This window comes from Salmo salar, chromosome ssa07, assembly GCF_905237065.1.
Source record: "Salmo salar chromosome ssa07, Ssal_v3.1, whole genome shotgun sequence".
NCBI classification, from domain to species: domain Eukaryota; kingdom Metazoa; phylum Chordata; class Actinopteri; order Salmoniformes; family Salmonidae; genus Salmo; species Salmo salar.
The window spans coordinates 4963013-4980551 of record NC_059448.1 but is presented as its reverse complement, the minus strand read 5'-3'; the positions used below and the strand labels follow the sequence as shown (position 1 = coordinate 4980551).

At 46.2% G+C, this 17539-nt stretch overlaps 1 protein-coding gene across 1 annotated transcript in view; it reads left to right on the top strand.

Annotated features, from left to right (window-relative positions):
- Positions 1-759: 759 nt before the first annotated feature.
- LOC106608464 (cytochrome P450 26B1) overlaps positions 760-17539 on the top strand; it is a 43198-nt gene continuing 26418 nt past the window's right edge. Inside the window, 1 exon segment of the mRNA XM_045721449.1 lies at positions 760-1938. Coding sequence (XP_045577405.1) covers positions 1735-1938 — 204 coding nt within the window. The 5' untranslated portion in view covers positions 760-1734.

Sequence of the window (17539 nt, the reverse complement as noted above, 5' to 3'; positions counted from 1 at the left end):
TAAGTACATATAAATAAATAAATATGGATACATCAATTAATCAATAAAAACTATCATCATCATCATCATCATCATATTCACGCTGTTATAGCAGATATGTCGCGCAAAACATAAACATCTATGGATCCAACAAGCCTTTGTTAGAGCAGGTGAGAGGGTCCCAGTAGCCAGAACCGAGTAAAAAAAAACATTAACCCCATTTCCTCTCCCTAACCTTTTTACGCAACCCACCCACCCCCTTCCCTCCCTCTCTCTCTCTCTCTCTCTCTCTCTCTCTCGGGTGGGCCGCCAGCTCCAGCACACTCCTACCCCTCCTCTCGTTCACTTTTCACCCCGCCTCAGAGGGAGGGAGGAGAGAGAGAGAGAGAGAGAGGAAGAGAGAGAGAGAAAGAGAGACAGCGAGAGAGAGAGAGAGAGAGAGAGAGAGAGAGAGAGAGCACAGAGAGAGAGAGAGAGAGACAGAGAGAGAGAGAGACAGAGAGAGAGAGAGAGACAGAGAGAGAGACAGAGAGACAGAGAGAGAGACAGAGACACAGAGAGAGAGAGACAGAGAGAGAGAGAGAGACAGAGAGAGAGAGAGAGACAGAGAGAGGGGTGGTGGAGCCGAGGAGGAGGGAAGGGAGGGGGAACCCTCTAGCTTGCCTAGCCGTCTCGTAGTGACGTTGGGGGGGCTCGGGGGGGGGGGGGCTCTCTCTCTCTCCAACACTGGCCGCCTGCCGGAGCGCAGCCTGCCTGCTACTATATAAACACACACTGAGAGCGGTTGTATGCGCTACTCACACACCGAGGAAAGTGTATGTGAAAGAGAGAGAGAGAGCGAGAGTCAGAGAAGGAGAGAGAGACGACAGATAGTGTGTGTGTGAGTGATAGAAGGAACGCAGCTAGTGGAATAGAGAGCAAAAGCGAGACGACTCACGGTAGCCCCAAGTAGCATCAGAAGACTCCTTGAGCTCACTACCCATCGGGCTCTGCTTCAAGAACTAACGGCAATAACGGATTATTCTTGTTGTTTTTTTAAATTGTATTTTTCTCTTCATCAGCAACACTTTAGTTTTGAGAGATTTAAAGAGGTATAAGAGTTTTTTTTTTTTTTTTTTTAAATCACTTTCCACTTCTTGAAACTTTTAAAAGAAAAGTTTATTTTCAGAATTCTTTCCGAGACTTGCTCACTGTTTCCACGTGCTCTGGGAGCGGGGACAAATACTTGTCAAACTGACTTTTTTTTTTTAATCCATTATTTTTTTATTTTCTTATTTAGGGCAATTTCAAATTAAACCAACATGAGATTTCAAACGTTAATTCATCGGTTTCCACTCTCGTTGAATTATCTCCTTCATTCAAGTCATTGAAGGTGACGTTTTTTGAGGAGTTATATAGGACTTTCTTAAATGCCTTTTTTTCACCCACTGATTAATAGCCAACATTTGGAACTGTGAGAGAGGGGGAGAGATCACCTGTAGAGCTACCCACAATCCTACTCACTCCACTCAACTTCAAGTCGATCTATTTCAACAACATCTGCTCAATCGCAATTTTTTTTTTTTTTTATAGTTATATTTCATAATCAATCAATTATAATCAATCAAGTCCCTTTATTGATATATTAATTCATCATCATCGGAGCATTTCCAATTCCATCCCTATAACCCAACTTTGCCCCAAACACATCGTGGTGTGATCAGGGATTTTCCAACACCCCAATCACCATCATTCAGACACCGACCCTTCCTCGCCATGCTATTCGATAACTTTGACCTGGTTTCGGCCTTGGCCACCTTAGCGGCCTGCGCGGTGTCCATGGCCCTCCTCCTAGTGGTGTCCCAGCAACTCTGGCAGCTTCGATGGACATCAACACGAGACAAAAACTGCAAGCTACCAATGCCTAAAGGTTCAATGGGGTTCCCCATCATAGGAGAAACCTGCCACTGGCTCTTCCAGGTACGACCGTCAGAATTTCTCTCTCTCTCTCTCTCTCTCTCTCTCTCTCTGCCATGGATGATTGTGGTTCTCTTTTACACACGTGTTTCTGTCTTTCCTGTGGGACTTTCTAGCCATGTCTCTCTGCGTGTGTGGGTCTCTGTCTTTATACCCCAAAGTGTGTCTCTCTCTCTCTCTCTCTCTCTCTCTCTGCTCATCTACTGTTGGAGAAATGTTGGATGACAATATCTGTTGCACATCCAATTAGTCCTTCAATTCACTCACGTTGGCTGTCAACTTTATGACCATGTGCATAAAAGAAAATTACAAAAAATTGCTTTTTTAAAAGTATTTGTCCTTATATAAGATTGAGTTCATGGTTAGAGGATAACAGTTAGGGGTAGGCTAGGGTTTAAGGTGGTCTCCCAAGCTCGCTTCCCTCCTCTTCTCCCCCCGTCTCTGAGTCTCCCTAGCCCCCCTCCCACTCCGCTGAACTGACCAGAGCCGTCACCTCTCCTCTCCTCCCCGAGACGCTCCAGAACTCTACCAGCGGTATAAAAGTAAAATTTTTATAAGTGTCATGTTACTGAAACTAGAAAAGAGTTATATTTTTTTTTTACTAGTTAAAAAAAAATAAAACAATCCATGTATTTATGTTGGCCACGCTAGTGTAGGTTAGATATCATAACTTGGCTTTTCAATTCAACTGTTCAAATTCCTAAACACAACTTCATTCAACTTCCATGGACCCCGTCGCACGGTCAGTAGCTTCTTTAATACGTCCCGTCAGCTATAAAAGAGATAGAAAGGTTGTGAGCGAGTGATTTTTTTTGGGGCTGCGTCCACGTTTTATAAATTGATAGAATCATAGAACTACTCCGCGAAGCTGCACATTAGCCTCGCCGCTAAGTAGCACTTGTCAGCGCGCTGATGTGTCGCAGGAGAAAGAGAGAGAGAGAGAGAGAGAGAGAGAGAGAGGGGGTGAGAGAGATCAAGAGCAAGGCGGCATGTAGCCCCGCGTGTGGGACTTGAACTCTCCGTGCTCCGCGTGGCTTTTCATTTATACACAGTGCGACGCGCTCACGGAATGCGCCCGTCGAGCCATGGCCAAGTTTATGGAGAGGAAGAGAAAAATCATTCATGACATGAAATCTCTCTCTCTCTCCCTCTCTCTTTCTTGCTCGGACAACTGATTTGTCAGTTCGGCTAAAACAGCAGTTACGTCGTAGTGAAAGTGGAAAAGCAGGCAATGCAATGCCACGTTTCTTTGGGAAAGTTGAGTTTTCATCTGTAACCACTATTGAAAACATATCACCAGTACCGAGAGGGCAAAACTGAAAGAGTTGGTTTGTTTTCCCCGTATGACTTTCTATAATATTTGCAAGTAAAAAGCTTAGAAATATAAAACATACTCATCTGAGAGAGAGAGAGAGACAGAGAGAGAGAGAGAGAGACAGAGAGAGAGAGAGAGAGAGAGAAAGAGAGAGAGAGAGAGAGAGAGAGAGAGAGAGAGAGAGAGAGAGAAGGAATATGCACATCTCTACTTTCTAGTCAGTCAGAATCAGCTTGACTACACAGTAAAGTCCAAGAATGACTTTTTCCTCTCCAACAGTTTGGCAGCTTTGTGTGTGTGTGTGTGTGTGTGTGTGTGTGTGTGTGTGTGTGTGTGTGTGTGTACTGTGTGTGTGTGTGTGTGTGTGTGTGTGTGTGTGTGTGTGTGTGTGTGTGTGTGTGTGTGTGTGTGTGTGTGTGTGTGTGTGTGTGTGTGTGTGTGTGTCTAATTGATCCCGTCAAACTCCCCTCACTTCTCATTTACCTCGAGGGAAACTTTCTAACAGTTCGACCAGCTGCCAGGGCTAATGGAGGATTGGAGTGTGTGTGTGTGTGTTACGGTGCAAGCTCCCGGTAAATCGATCCGATTACCCCCCCCCCTCTCTCTCTCTCTGTCACGGCCTGCATACCCCCAGTGAGGTGTCCTTCATTCTCTGGCTCTGAAACCCACCCTTCACCACAGGCATGCAGTATGTGAAGGGTTTCAGAGAGAGAGAGCCTGGGCGGTGTGTGGGTTCCATGTTATGTCATCAGTCCACCTGCATATCATTAATGTCACCTCTGTGTTCTTCTTGTCACTGCCCCGTCTGTCTGTCTGTCTGTCTGTCTGTCTGTCTGTCTGTCTGTCTGTCTGTCTTCCTTTCTTTCTGTGTCCATCTGTCTTTATTTCTGTCTTTCTTCCTGTCTGTCTGTGTGTCTGTCTGTCTGTCTGTCTGTCTGTCTGTCTGTCTGTCTGTCTGTCTGTCTGTCTGTCTGTCTGTCTGTCTGTCTGTCTGTCTGTCTGTCTGTCTGTCTGTCTGTCTGTCTGTCTGTCTGCCTTTCTTTCTGTCTGTCTGTCTGTCTGTCTGCCTTTCTGTCTGTCTGTCTGTCTGTCTGTCTGTCTGTCTGTCTGTCTGTCTGTCTGTCTGTCTGTCTGTCTGTCTGTCTTTCTCGTCTGTCTTTCTTTCTGTCTGTCTGTCTGTCTGTCTGTCTGTCTGTCTGTCTGTCTGTCTGTCTGTCTGTCTGTCTGTCTGCCTTTCTGTCTTTCTTCCTGTCCGTCTGTCTGTCTGTCTGTCTGTCTGTCTGTCTGTCTGTCTGTCTGTCTGTCTGTCTGTCTGTCTGTCTGTCTGTCTGTCTGTATCCTCCTTCCCTCCTCTCACTGTCTGTCTGTCTGTCTGTCTGTCTGTCTGTCTGTCTGTCTGTCTGTCTGTCTGTCTGTCTGTCTGTCTGCCTTTCTGTCTTTCTTCCTGTCCGTCTGTCTGTCTGTCTGTCTGTCTGTCTGTCTGTCTGTCTGTCTGTCTGTCTGTCTGTCTGTCTGTCTGTCTGTATCCTCCTTCCCTCCTCCCTGTCTGTCTGTCTGTCTGTCTGTCTGTCTGTCTGTCTGTCTGTCTGTCTGTCTGTCTGTCTGTCTGTCTGTCTGTCTGCCTTTCTTTCTTTCTGTCTGTCTGTCTGTCTGTCTGTCTGTCTGTCTGTCTGTCTGTCTGTCTGTCTGTCTGTCTGTCTGTCTGTCTGTCTTTCTTTCTGTCTGTCTTTCTTTCTGTCTGTCTGTCTTTCTTTCTGTCTGTCTGTCTGTCTGTCTGTCTGTCTGTCTGTCTGTCTGTCTGTCTGTCTGTCTGTCTGTCTATCTGTCTGTCTGCCTTTCTGTCTTTCTTCCTGTCTGTCTGTCTGTCTGTCTGTCTGTCTGTCTGTCTGTCTGTCTGTCTGTCTGTCTGTCTGTCTGTCTGTCTGTCTGTCTGTCTTTCTTCCTGTCTGTCTGTCTGTCTGTCTGTCTGTCTGTCTGTCTGTCTGTCTGTCTGTCTGTCTGTCTGTCTGTCTGTCTTCCTTTCTGTCTTCCTTTCTGTCTGTCTGTCTGCCTTTCTGTCTTTCTTCCTGTCTGTCTGTCTGTCTGTCTGTCTGTCTGTCTGTCTGTCTGTCTGTCTGTCTGTCTGTCTGTCTGTCTGTCTGTCTGTCTGTCTTTCTTCCTGTCTGTCTGTCTGTCTGTCTGTCTGTCTGTCTGTCTGTCTGTCTGTCTGTCTGTCTGTCTGTCTGTCTTTGTTTCTGTCTGTCTGTCTGTCTTTCTTACTTTTTCTTTCAGTCTGTCTGTCTGTCTGTCTGTCTGTCTGTCTGTCTGTCTGTCTGTCTGTCTGTCTTGCTTCCTTTCTTTCTTTCTGTGTCTGTCTGTCTGTCTGTCTGTCTGTCTGTCTGTCTGCCTTTCTTTCTGTCTTTCAGTTTTTTTCTTCCTTTCTGTCTGTCTTTATTCATGTCTTCCTCATATCTCTCATGTATGTTTTGTTCTGTCTATCCTATTGGGCAACATAATAACAGCTCAGATACGTCACAAATGTAGGACACCCAGTGATCACATGTATTGATGATTGATCCCTCCCTCCCTCCCTCCCTCCCTCCCTCCCTCCCCTCCTCCTCCCTCCCTCCCTCCCGTTTACTCCCTCGTTTACTCCCTCTTTTTCTCCTCTCTCCGATCCACAACACACACACACACACACACACACACACACACACACACACACACACACACACACACACACACACACACACACACACACACACACACACACACACACACACACACACACACACACTGTCTCTCTCGGTCTCTTGGCGTCTCTGTGTGTGACTCTCTCGGTCTCTCTCTCTTTTTTCATCTCTCTATCTCAATCTCTCAATTCAGTTTGTCAATTTGAGGGGCTTTATTGGCATGGGGGAAACATATGTTAACGTTGCTAAAACAAGTGAATTAGATAATAAACACAAGTGAAATAAACAATAACAATTAACAGTAAACATTACACTCACACAAGTTCCAAAAAAATAAAGACATTTCAAATGTCATATAATGTCTATATACAGTGTTGTAATGATGTGCAAATAGTTAAAGTACAAAATGGAAAATAAATAAACATAAATATGGGTTGTATTTACAATGGTGTTTGTTCTTCACTGGTTGACCTTTTCTTGTGGCAACAGGTCACAAATCTTACTGCTGTGATGGCACACTGTGGTATTTCACCCAGTAGATATGGTAGTTTATCAAAATGTGATTTGTTTTCTAATTCTTTGTGGATCTGTGTAATCTGAGGGAAATATGTGTCTCTAATATGGTCATACATTTGGCAGGAGGTTAGAAAGTGCAGCTCAGTTTCCACCTCATTTTGTGGGCAGTGTGCACATAGCCTGTCTTCTCTTGAGAGCCAGGTCTGAGAACAGTGACCTTTCTCAATAGCAAGGCTATGCTCACTGAGTCTGTACTATCTCTTTTTTTCTCTCTGTCTCTCTCTGATGATGACAGTGGAGTTGAGTGTCTCTGTCTCTCTCTGATGATGATAGTAGAGTTGCTATCTCTGTCTCTCTCTGATGATGATAGTAGAGTTGGCTATCTCGGTCTCTCTCTGATGATGATAGTAGAGTTGGCTATCTCTGTCTCTCTCTGATGATGATAGTAGAGTTGGCTATCTCTGTCTCTCTCTGATGATGATAGTAGAGTTGGCTATCTCTGTCTCTCTCTGATGATGATGGTAGAGTTGGCTATCTCTGTCTCTCTCTGATGATGATAGTAGAGTTGGCTATCTCTGTTTGCTGTGTTATTTTAAGTGTTGGCAGAGCAGACAAACCCAGTCACACCACACCCCTACGACACTCAGAAACACTGTGTGTGTGTGTGTGTGTGTGTGTGTGTGTGTGTGTGTGTGTGTGTGTGTGTGTGTGTGTGTGTGTGTGTGTGTGTGTGTGTGTGTGTGTGTGTGTGTGTGTGTGTGAGAAAGAGACTCAGAAACACTGTGTGTGAGAGAGAGAGAGAGAGAGAGAGAGAGAGAGAGAGAGAGAGAGAGAGAGAAGGACAGAGAGAGAGAGAGAGAGAGAGAGAGAGAGAGAGAGAGAGAGAGAGAGAGATAATCAGAAATACTGTGTGAGAGAGACCCAGTATTAGCTCTGTGATGTTAGCATGCAAGGCAGGGGCAACCTCCTTGTATCCTCCTTCCCTCCTCTCCCTCCACTCCCTCCTCTCCTCTCCTCCCTCCCTCTCCTTCCTCTCCTCCTCCTCCCTCCCTCCTCTCCTCACCCCTGGGGACTCCAGATTAGCGTGGTGATTGGCACTACCCCTCCTGTCCCCTCTTTCACCCCTAGAACACCTTGCTTCCTCATTCCCTCTCTCTTCCCCTCCTTCTCTCCAATCCCCCCTTTCACTCAAGCAAACTCTTGTCTCCTGGGGATGTGGAGCGAGGGTTATGCAGCGTGTGTGTTTGAGAGGAGGACTTGGCAACCCTTTGTGTGAGTGTGTGGTAGCGAAACTAAAGAGGTCCCCGGGTGAGTTCTGAACAACCGTAATCTCTCTCTTCACACTGTTTCCAGGTCAGAGGTTAGACCTCTCTCTCTCTCTGCCCTTCTCTCTCTCTCTCTCTGTCTCTCTCTGTCTCTCTCTGCCCTTCTCTCTGTCTCTCTCCGTCTCTGCCGTTCTCTCTCTGTCTCTCTCGCTCTCTCTCTCTCTCTCTCTCTCTGCCATTCTTTCTCTCTCTGCTTTTTCTCTCTCTCTCTCTGACTTTTCTCTCTCTCTCTTTCTGATTTCTCTCTCTCTCTTTCAGATTTCTCTCTCTCTTTCTCTCTCTCTCTCTATCTCTCTCTCTCTGTCCTTCTCTCTCACTATCTCTGTACTTCTCTCTTTCTCTCAATCTATCTCTCTGTCCCTCTCTGCCCCAATCTCTCTCTATCTCTCTCTCTCTTTCTTACTCTCTCTCTCTCTAAATACAGATATATTTCTGCCTCTCTCTCTCTTCCTCTGTTTTCTCCTGTGCTCCGTTCTTAATCCCCTTCATCCCTCACTCTATACTGAACACGTACCCATCCTCTGCTGCCACACTCTCTCCAACCTCCTCTCCCCTCCTCTATCCTCTCCCTCTCCTCTCCTCTCCTCTCCTCTCCTCTCCTCTCCTCTCCTCTCCTCTCCTCTCCTCTCCTCTCCTCTCCTCTCCTCCATCCCCCTCTCCTCTCCATCCCCCTCTCTCCCTCCCTCCTCCATCCCTTCCTCTCTCCCTCCTCCATCCCCCTCTCCTCTCTCCTCCTCCATCCCTCTCTCCTCTCTTCTCCTCTGATCCATCCCTAGCTCCTCCATCCCTCTCTCCTCTCCTTTCCTCTCCTCTCCTCCATCCCTCTCTCCATCCCTCTCCATCCCTCTCTGTAGTTAGTAGAAAAATGTATTCACGCACGCAAGCACGCACTCACACACTCCTCAGTCTCTAGCTGCTTGGCGCTGAGGTAGTTTGCCAACAGTACTTGGGACTAAATGACTGGACGAGAGAAAAATAGAAATTCCCTTATCTGTTTAACCCCTCTCATCCATCCAACCTTCATTTTCTCTCCCTCTCTCTCCCTCTCTCTTGCTCCTTCCCTCTTTCTTTCTCTCCCTCTCTCTACCTCTCTCCCTCTCTCCCCCCTCTCTCTCCCTCTCTCCCCCCTCTCTCTCCCTCTATCCGCCCTCGAAGAAATGGCTGAAAAATACCCCTCCCTCTCTCATCCCTCCTTCTTTCTACTGAGTCTGTACAATGTAAACTTCCTGAGGGAATCCAATAGGCTATTTAACTAAATATATGTATTGTCTTTACTTATCCTATGCCTGTGTGTGTCTGTGGCAGTCAAGGCTGCCATGACTGTAATCTAAACACAGTACCCAGAATGACAAAAAGTAAATTTTTCTCAAAATCTTAGCTGGTTTATAAAAAAAACAAAAATGAAATACCTTATTTACATTCAATATTTGCTATGAGATTTGAAATTGAGCTCAGTTGAATCCAGGTACTGTCAGCCTGTAAACATGGCCAGGTACTGTCAGCCTGTAAACATGGCCAGGTACTGTCAGCCTGTAAACATGGCCAGGTACCGTCAGCCTGTAAACATGGCCAGGTACTGTCAGCCTGTCAGCCTGTAAACATGGCCAGGTACTGTCAGCCTGTAAACATGGCCAGGTACTGTCAGCCTGTAAACATGGCCAGGTACCGTCAGCCTGTAAACATGGCCAGGTACTGTCAGCCTGTTAACATGGCCAGGTACTGTCAGCCTGTAAACATGGCCAGGTACTGTCAGCCTGTAAACATGGCCAGGTACTGTCAGCCTGTAAACATGGCCAGGTACTGTCAGCCTGTAAACATGGCCAGGTACTGTCAGCCTGTTAACATGGCCAGGTACTGTCAGCCTGTAAACATGGCCAGGTACTGTCTGCCTGTCAGCCTGTAAACATGGCCAGGTACTGTCAGCCTGTTAACATGGTCCAGACTGTCAGCCTCTAAACATGGCCAGTTACCGTCAGCCTGTAAACATGGCCAGATACTGTCAGCCTGTAAACATGGCCAGGTACTGTCAGCCTGTTAACATGGTCAGGTACTGTCAGCCTGTAAACATGGTCAGGTACTGTCAGCCTGTAAACATGGCCAGGTACTGTCAGCCTGTTAACATGGCCAGGTACTGTCAGCCTGTAAACATGGCCAGGTACTGTCAGCCTGTAAACATGGTCCAGACTGTCAGCCTGTTGACATGGCCAGGTACTGTCAGCCTGTAAACATGGCCAGGTACTGTCAGCCTGTTAACATGGCCAGGTACTGTCAGCCTGTTAACATGGCCAGGTACTGTCAGCCTGTAAACATGGCCAGGTACTGTCAGCCTGTTAACATGGCCAGGTACTGTCAGCCTGTTAACATGGCCAGGTACTGTCTGCCTGTCAGCCTGTAAACATGGCCAGGTACTGTCAGCCTGTTAACATGGTCCAGACTGTCAGCCTCTAAACATGGCCAGGTACCGTCAGCCTGTAAACATGGCCAGATACTGTCAGCCTGTAAACATGGCCAGGTACTGTCAGCCTGTTAACATGGTCAGGTACTGTCAGCCTGTTAACATTGCCAGGTACTGTCAGCCTGTTAACATGGCCAGGTACTGTCAGCCTGTAAACATGGCCAGGTACTGTCAGCCTGTCAGCCTGTAAACATGGCCAGGTACCGTCAGCCTGTAAACATGGCCAGGTAATGTCAGCCTGTAAACATGGCCAGGTACTGTCAGCCTGTTAACATGGCCAGGTACTGTCAGCCTGTAAACATGGCCAGGTACTGTCAGCCTGTAAACATGGCCAGGTACTGTCAGCCTGTTAACATGGCCAGGTACTGTCAGCCTGTAAACATGGCCAGGTACTGTCTGCCTGTCAGCCTGTAAACATGGCCAGGTACTGTCAGCCTGTAAACATGGCCAGGTACTGTCTGCCTGTCAGCCTGTAAACATGGCCAGGTACTGTCTGCCTGTCAGCCTGTAAACATGGCCAGGTACTGTCAGCCTGTTAACATGGTCCAGACTGTCAGCCTCTAAACATGGCCAGGTACCGTCAGCCTGTAAACATGGCCAGATACTGTCAGCCTGTAAACATGGCCAGGTACTGTCAGCCTGTTAACATGGTCAGGTACTGTCAGCCTGTAAACATGGTCAGGTACTGTCAGCCTGTAAACATGGCCAGGTACTGTCAGCCTGTAAACATGGCCAGGTACTGTCAGCCTGTAAACATGGCCAGGTACCGTCAGCCTGTAAACATGGCCAGGTACTGTCAGCCTGTAAACATGGCCAGGTACTGTCAGCCTGTAAACATGGCCAGGTACTGTCAGCCTGTAAACATGGCCAGGTACTGTCAGCCTGTAAACATGGCCAGGTACTGTCAGCCTGTAAACATGGCCAGGTACTGTCGCTGTAGCCTGTAAACATGGCCAGGTACTGTCAGCCTGTTAACATGGTCCAGACTTCGCCCAAACTCAACCGTCAGCCTGTAAACATGGCCAGGTACTGTCAGCCTGTTAACATGGCCAGGTACTGTCAGCCTGTAAACATGGCCAGGTACTGTCAGCCTGTTAACATGGCCAGGTACTGTCAGCCTGTAAACATGGCCAGGTACTGTCTGCCTGTCAGCCTGTAAACATGGCCAGGTACTGTCAGCCTGTTAACATGGTCCAGACTGTCAGCCTCTAAACATGGCCAGGTACCGTCAGCCTGTAAACATGGCCAGATACTGTCAGCCTGTAAACATGGCCAGGTACTGTCAGCCTGTTAACATGGTCAGGTACTGTCAGCCTGTAAACATGGCCAGGTACTGTCAGCCTGTAAAGATGGCCAGGTACTGTCAGCCTGTAAACATGGCCAGGTACTGTCAGCCTGTAAACATGGCCAGGTACTGTCAGCCTGTAAACATGGTCCAGACTGTCAGCCTGTTGACATGGCCAGGTACTGTCAGCCTGTAAACATGGCCAGGTACTGTCAGCCTGTTAACATGGCCAGGTACTGTCAGCCTGTAAACATGGCCAGGTACTGTCAGCCTGTAAACATGGCCAGGTACTGTCAGCCTGTAGAGGTACTGTCAGCCTGTTAACATGGCCAGGTACTGTCAGCCTGTAAACATGGCCAGGTACCGTCAGCCTGTAAACATGGCCAGGTACTGTCAGCCTGTTAACATGGCCAGGTACTGTCAGCCTGTAAACATGTCAGACGGACAGACTGACATGCCTGTTAACATGGCCAGGTACTGTCAGCCTGTCAGCCTGTAAACATGGCCAGGTACTGTCAGCCTGTAAACATGGCCAGGTACTGTCAGCCTGTTAACATGGCCAGGTACTGTCAGCCTGTAAACATGTCAGACGGACAGACAGACAGACAGACAGACAGACAGAGATCACACTCTCTTTCTTTTAAACACACAAAACATAGATACACACACACACACACACACACACACACACCTCACACACACACCCTCGAACACACGCACGCACATACACTCCCCTCCTGCAGTGTTCCGGGGTTAACCCATCCCCAGTGATCTGACTAGAATTACATTATTACCATCAGCTACTCTTCCTGGGGTTCTCAAGTGTGTGTGTGTGTGAGGTGTGTGAGTAAATCTGTACCTGTGTGTGTGTGTGTGTGTGTGTGTGTGTGTGTGTGTGTGTGTGTGTGTGTGTGTGTGTGTGTGTGTGTGTGTGTGTGTGTGTGTGTGTGTGTGTGCGTGTGTGTGTGTGTGGGAGAGGTGTGTGAGTACATGCGGACCTGTGTTTTTGTGTGTGTGTGTGTTAGTGTGTGTGTGTGCGTATTTGTGCGTGTGTGAGTAAATCTGTACCTGTGTGTGTGTGTGTGTGTGTGTGTGTGTGTGTGTGTGTGTGTGTGTGTGTGTGTGTGTGCGTGTGCGTGTGTGCGTGCGTGCGTGCGTGCGTGCGTGCGTGCGTGCGTGCGTGTGTGCGTGTGTGTGTGTGTGTGCCGTCGGCCTAATAAAAAGTCATTTGTAACAGTTCCACTTGCTCCACAAAGGCTCCATTTATAGTCCGACCAACTCACACCCCTGTCCAGTCTACGCACACTGTAAGTCTGCTTATCCTTCCACCCTGTTTGGACTAGGGCTTTGGAAATAAAGTAGTCCCCTTTATTGAGCCTCTCTTGTAAAATATCTGATACAGTTTTCTTACTGGACAGTAAAAGAAAGGATTGAGAGAGTGGTGCCGGTTTGGAAGATGTGGGGCGACACACAGAGGCAGAGTGGTGCTGGCGTTAACCTCTATGGGCTTGCGTCCCACCTACTCAACAGCCAGTGTAATCCCGTGGCGCGATATTCAAATACCTAAAAAATGCAAAAACTTCAATTTTTCAAACATATGACTATTTTACACCATTTTAAAGACAAGACTCTCGTTACTCTAACCACACTGTCCGATTTCAAAAATGCTTTACAACGAAAGCAAAACATTAGATTATGTCAGCAGAGTACCCAGCCAGAAATAATCAGACACCCATTTTTCAAGCTAGCATATAATGTCACATAAACCCAAACCACAGCTAAATGCAGCACTAACCTTTGATGATCTTCATCAGATGACAACCCTAGGACATTATGTTATACAATACATGCGTGTTTTGTTCAATCAAGTTCATATTTATATCAAAAAACAGATTTTTACATTAGCATGTGACTAGCATGTGACTAGCATTCCCACCGAACACTGCCGGTGAATTTACTAAATTACTCACGATAAACGTTCACAAAAACATAACAATTATTTTATGAATTATAGATACAGAACTCCTCTATGCACTCGATATGTCCGATTTTAAAATAGCTTTTCGGTGAAAGCACATTTTGCAATATTCTCAGTAGATAGCCCGGCATCACAGGGCTAGCTATTTAGACACCCAGCAAGTTTAGCACTCACCAAAGTCAGATTTACTATAAGAAAAATGTTATTACCTTTGCTGTTCTTCGTCAGAATGCACTCCCAGGACTTCTACTTCAATAACAAATGTTGGTTTGGTCCCAAATAATCCATTGTTATATCCAAATAGCGGCGTTTTGTTTGTGCGTTCAAGACACTATCCGAAAGGGTAAATAAGGGTGACGAGCATGGCGCATTTCGTGACAAAAAATGTCTAAATATTCCATTACCGTACTTCGAAGCATGTCAACTACTGTTTAAAATACATTTTTATGCAATTTTTCTCGTAAAAAAGCGATAATATTCCGACCGGGAATCTGCGTTTAGGTAAAAAGAGGAAAGAAAATAAAGCACGGGGTCGACTCGGGCATGCGCCTAAGCCCATTGTCCTCTGATCGGCCACTTGCCAAACGCGATAATGTGTTTCAGCCAGAGGCTGCCTCGATATCATTCAGCTTTTTCCCGGGCTCTGAGAGCCTATGGGAGCCGTAGGAAGTGTCACATTACAGCAAAGATCCTCAGTCTTCAATAAAAAGAGCCAAGATGAACAACAACTTGTCAGACAGGCAACTTCCTGTTCAGAATATTCTCAGATATTTGCCTGCCATATGAGTTCTGTTATACTCACAGACACCATTCAAACAGTTTTAGAAACTTTAGGGTGTTTTCTATCCAAAGCCAATAATTATATGCATATTCTAGTTACTGGGCAGGAGTAGTAACCAGATTAAATCGGGTGCGTTTTTTATCCGGCCATGTCAATACTGCCCCCTAGCCCTAACAGGTTAACCCTTTAGTTGTGGGAGATGTGGGGCGACACACGGAGGCACAAATCTTTAAGTGACCATAGAAGCCGCTGAAATGACTGTAGAATCTAACTGACCATCCCCAAATTGACTGTATTTACATACCCCAACCAGAAACTATGGATTATTTGCAACATCCGCACTGAGCTAAAGGGTAGAGCTGCCGCTTTCAAGATGCGGGACTCTAACCCTGAAGTTTATAAGGAATTGTGCTATGCCCTCCAACAAACCATCAAAAGGCAAAGCGTCAATACAGGGCTATGACTGAATCGTCCTACACCGGCGCCGACGCTTTGTCGGGTGTGGCAGGGCTTGCAAACTCTTACAGACTTCAAAGGGAAGCACAGCCACAAGCTGCCGAGTGACACGAGCCTACCAGACGAGCTAAATCACTTCTATGCTCGCTTCGAGGCAAGCAACACTGAGGCATGCATGAGAGCGTCAGCTGTTCCAGACGACTGTGTGATCATGGTCTCCGTAGCCGACATAAGTAAGACCTTTAAACAGGTCAACATTCACAAGGCTGCGGGGCCAGACGGATTACCAGGACGTGTGCTCCGGGCATGTGCTGACCAACTGGCAGGTGTCTTCACTGGCATTTACAACATGTCCCTGATTGAGTCTGTAATACCAACATGTTTCAAGCAGACCACCATAGTCCCTGTGTCCAAGAACACAAAGGCAACCTGCCTAAATGACTACAGACCCGTAGCACTCACGTCCATAGCCATGAAATGTTTTGAAAGGCTGGTAAGGACACACATCAACACCATTATCCCAGAAACCCTAGACCCACTCCAATTTGCCCAATCAGATCCACAAATGATGTAATCTCTATTGCACTCCACACTGCCCTATCCCACCTATCCCTCAACATAACCAAGGCTAAGGGAGATGATTGTGGACTACAGGAAAAGGAGGACCGAGCATGTCCCCATTCTCATCAACGGGGCTGTAGTGGAACAGGTTGAAAGCTTCAAGTTCCTTGGTGTCCACATCACCACAAACTAGAATTGTCCAAACACACCAAGACAGTCGTGAAGAGGGCACGACAAAGTCTATTCCCCCTCAGGAAACTAAAAAGATATGGCATGGGTCCTCAGATCCTCAAAAGGTTCTACAGCTGCAACATCAAGAGCAACCTGACTGGTTGCATCACTGCCTGGTACAGTACTACTACTACTACCACTACTAATACTACCACCACCAGTACTAATTCTACTACTACTGTTACCACTACTACTACTACTACTACAACCAGTACTAATACTAACACTAATACTAATACTAATACTATTGTTACTACTACTACTACTATTACTACTACTAAAACTACCACTTCTACATTCATATTATGTATATATACAGTGTTGTAACAATGTACAAATGGTTAAAGTATACTCTCTGTCTCTCTCTGTCTCTCTCTCTCTCTGTCTCTCTCTGTCTCTCTCTGTCTCTCTCTCTCTGTCTCTCTCTCTGTCTGTCTCTCTATCTCTATATCTCTCTCTATCACTCTCTGTCTCTCCCTGTCTCTATCTCTCTCTATCTCTCAGTATCTCTCTCTCTCTGTCTCTCTATCTCTCTGTCTCTCTCTATCTCTCCTTCTCTCTGTCAATTCAATTCAAATCAATTAAATTTGCTTTATTGGCATGACGTAACAATGTACATATTTCCAAAGCTTATTTTGGATATTTACAATATGAAAATAATAAGAATCAAAATTGTCAACGGGACAACAGTAACAACAACAACCAAGGGTAAAAAATAACCATACATTCAACAATAACAATAATCATACAGTAGAGGACATGTGCAGGTTGATTGGTCTGTCAGACACTGTCCCTCAACTTATGACAGGCAGCAATGTAGTGCGCTGCCAACCCACAGCTCTCTGCGTCCTCCCCCAACAGGACGCGTAGCCTACTCTCATCAGAGAGGTCTTTGAAACCTTGAAAAAGGGTTTCAAATTTGGGGAAATGACACTCTAATTGTTTTATATTTTTCACATTTTGTCAGGAAATGCAGCTCTGTCTCAAGTTCTGCTGTTGTGCAGTGGTTGCACAGCCTTTCCTCTACAGGGAGCCATGTTTTCCTGTGTCTATCCTTCTCAATGGCAAGGCTGTGCTCACTGAGCCTGTACTTTGTCAAGGCTTTTCTAAGGTTTTGATCAGTAACCATGGTCAAATAGCTAGCCACGGTAAACTGTCGATTTAGGGCCAGATAGAACTGCATTTTGTTTGTGCTTGTGTTTCCCAATAAGCAATGTAGTTTTGTTTTGACTGTGTTGTAATTTGGTTTATTCTGATTGATTGGATGTTCTGGTCCTGAGGCTTCAGTGTGTTAGTAGAACAGGTTTGTGAACTCAGCCCCAGGACCAGCTGGATGAGGGCTGGATAGGGACTCTTTTCTTTGCTCAGCTCTTGGCATTGCAGGGCTTGGTAATGATATGAGAGGGGGTCACTGTATTTCGGCTGTTTACAATATTTAATAGCTTTTTTTTTTGTTTTTATTGTTAGTGGATATTGGCCTAATTCTGCCCTGTATGCATTGTTGGTAGTTTTCCTCTGGACATGTAGGATAATCTTACAGAACTCTGCATGCAGGGTTTCAATGGGGTGTTTGTCCCATTTGATGAAATCTTGTTTTGCAAGTGGACCCCACACCTCACTGCCATAAAGTGCAATTGGTCCAATGACATATTCAATTCGTTTTAGCCAAATGTTAACAGGTATTTCAATTTGAATTTGCTTTTTAATGTCGTAGAATGCCCTGCATGCTTTCTCTCTCAGTTCATTCACTGCCTCATTAAGGTGTCCAGTTTAGCTTATTTTTAAACCTAAGTATTGTAGTTTGTGCAGTACTCTATATATTTAGTACCCTTTGAGAACTTTCATCTAATTCCCTGAGATCTGGATCTTCACTGGAAAATCATTATTTTAGTATTTTTGTGGTTCACTGCAAGGGCCCAGGTCTGGCAGTACTGCTCTAGCAGGTCCAGGCTCTGCTGTAGGCCATGTGCTGTGGGTGACAGCAGGCACAGGTCATCTGCGAAGAGTAGGCTTTTAACTTCTGAATTGT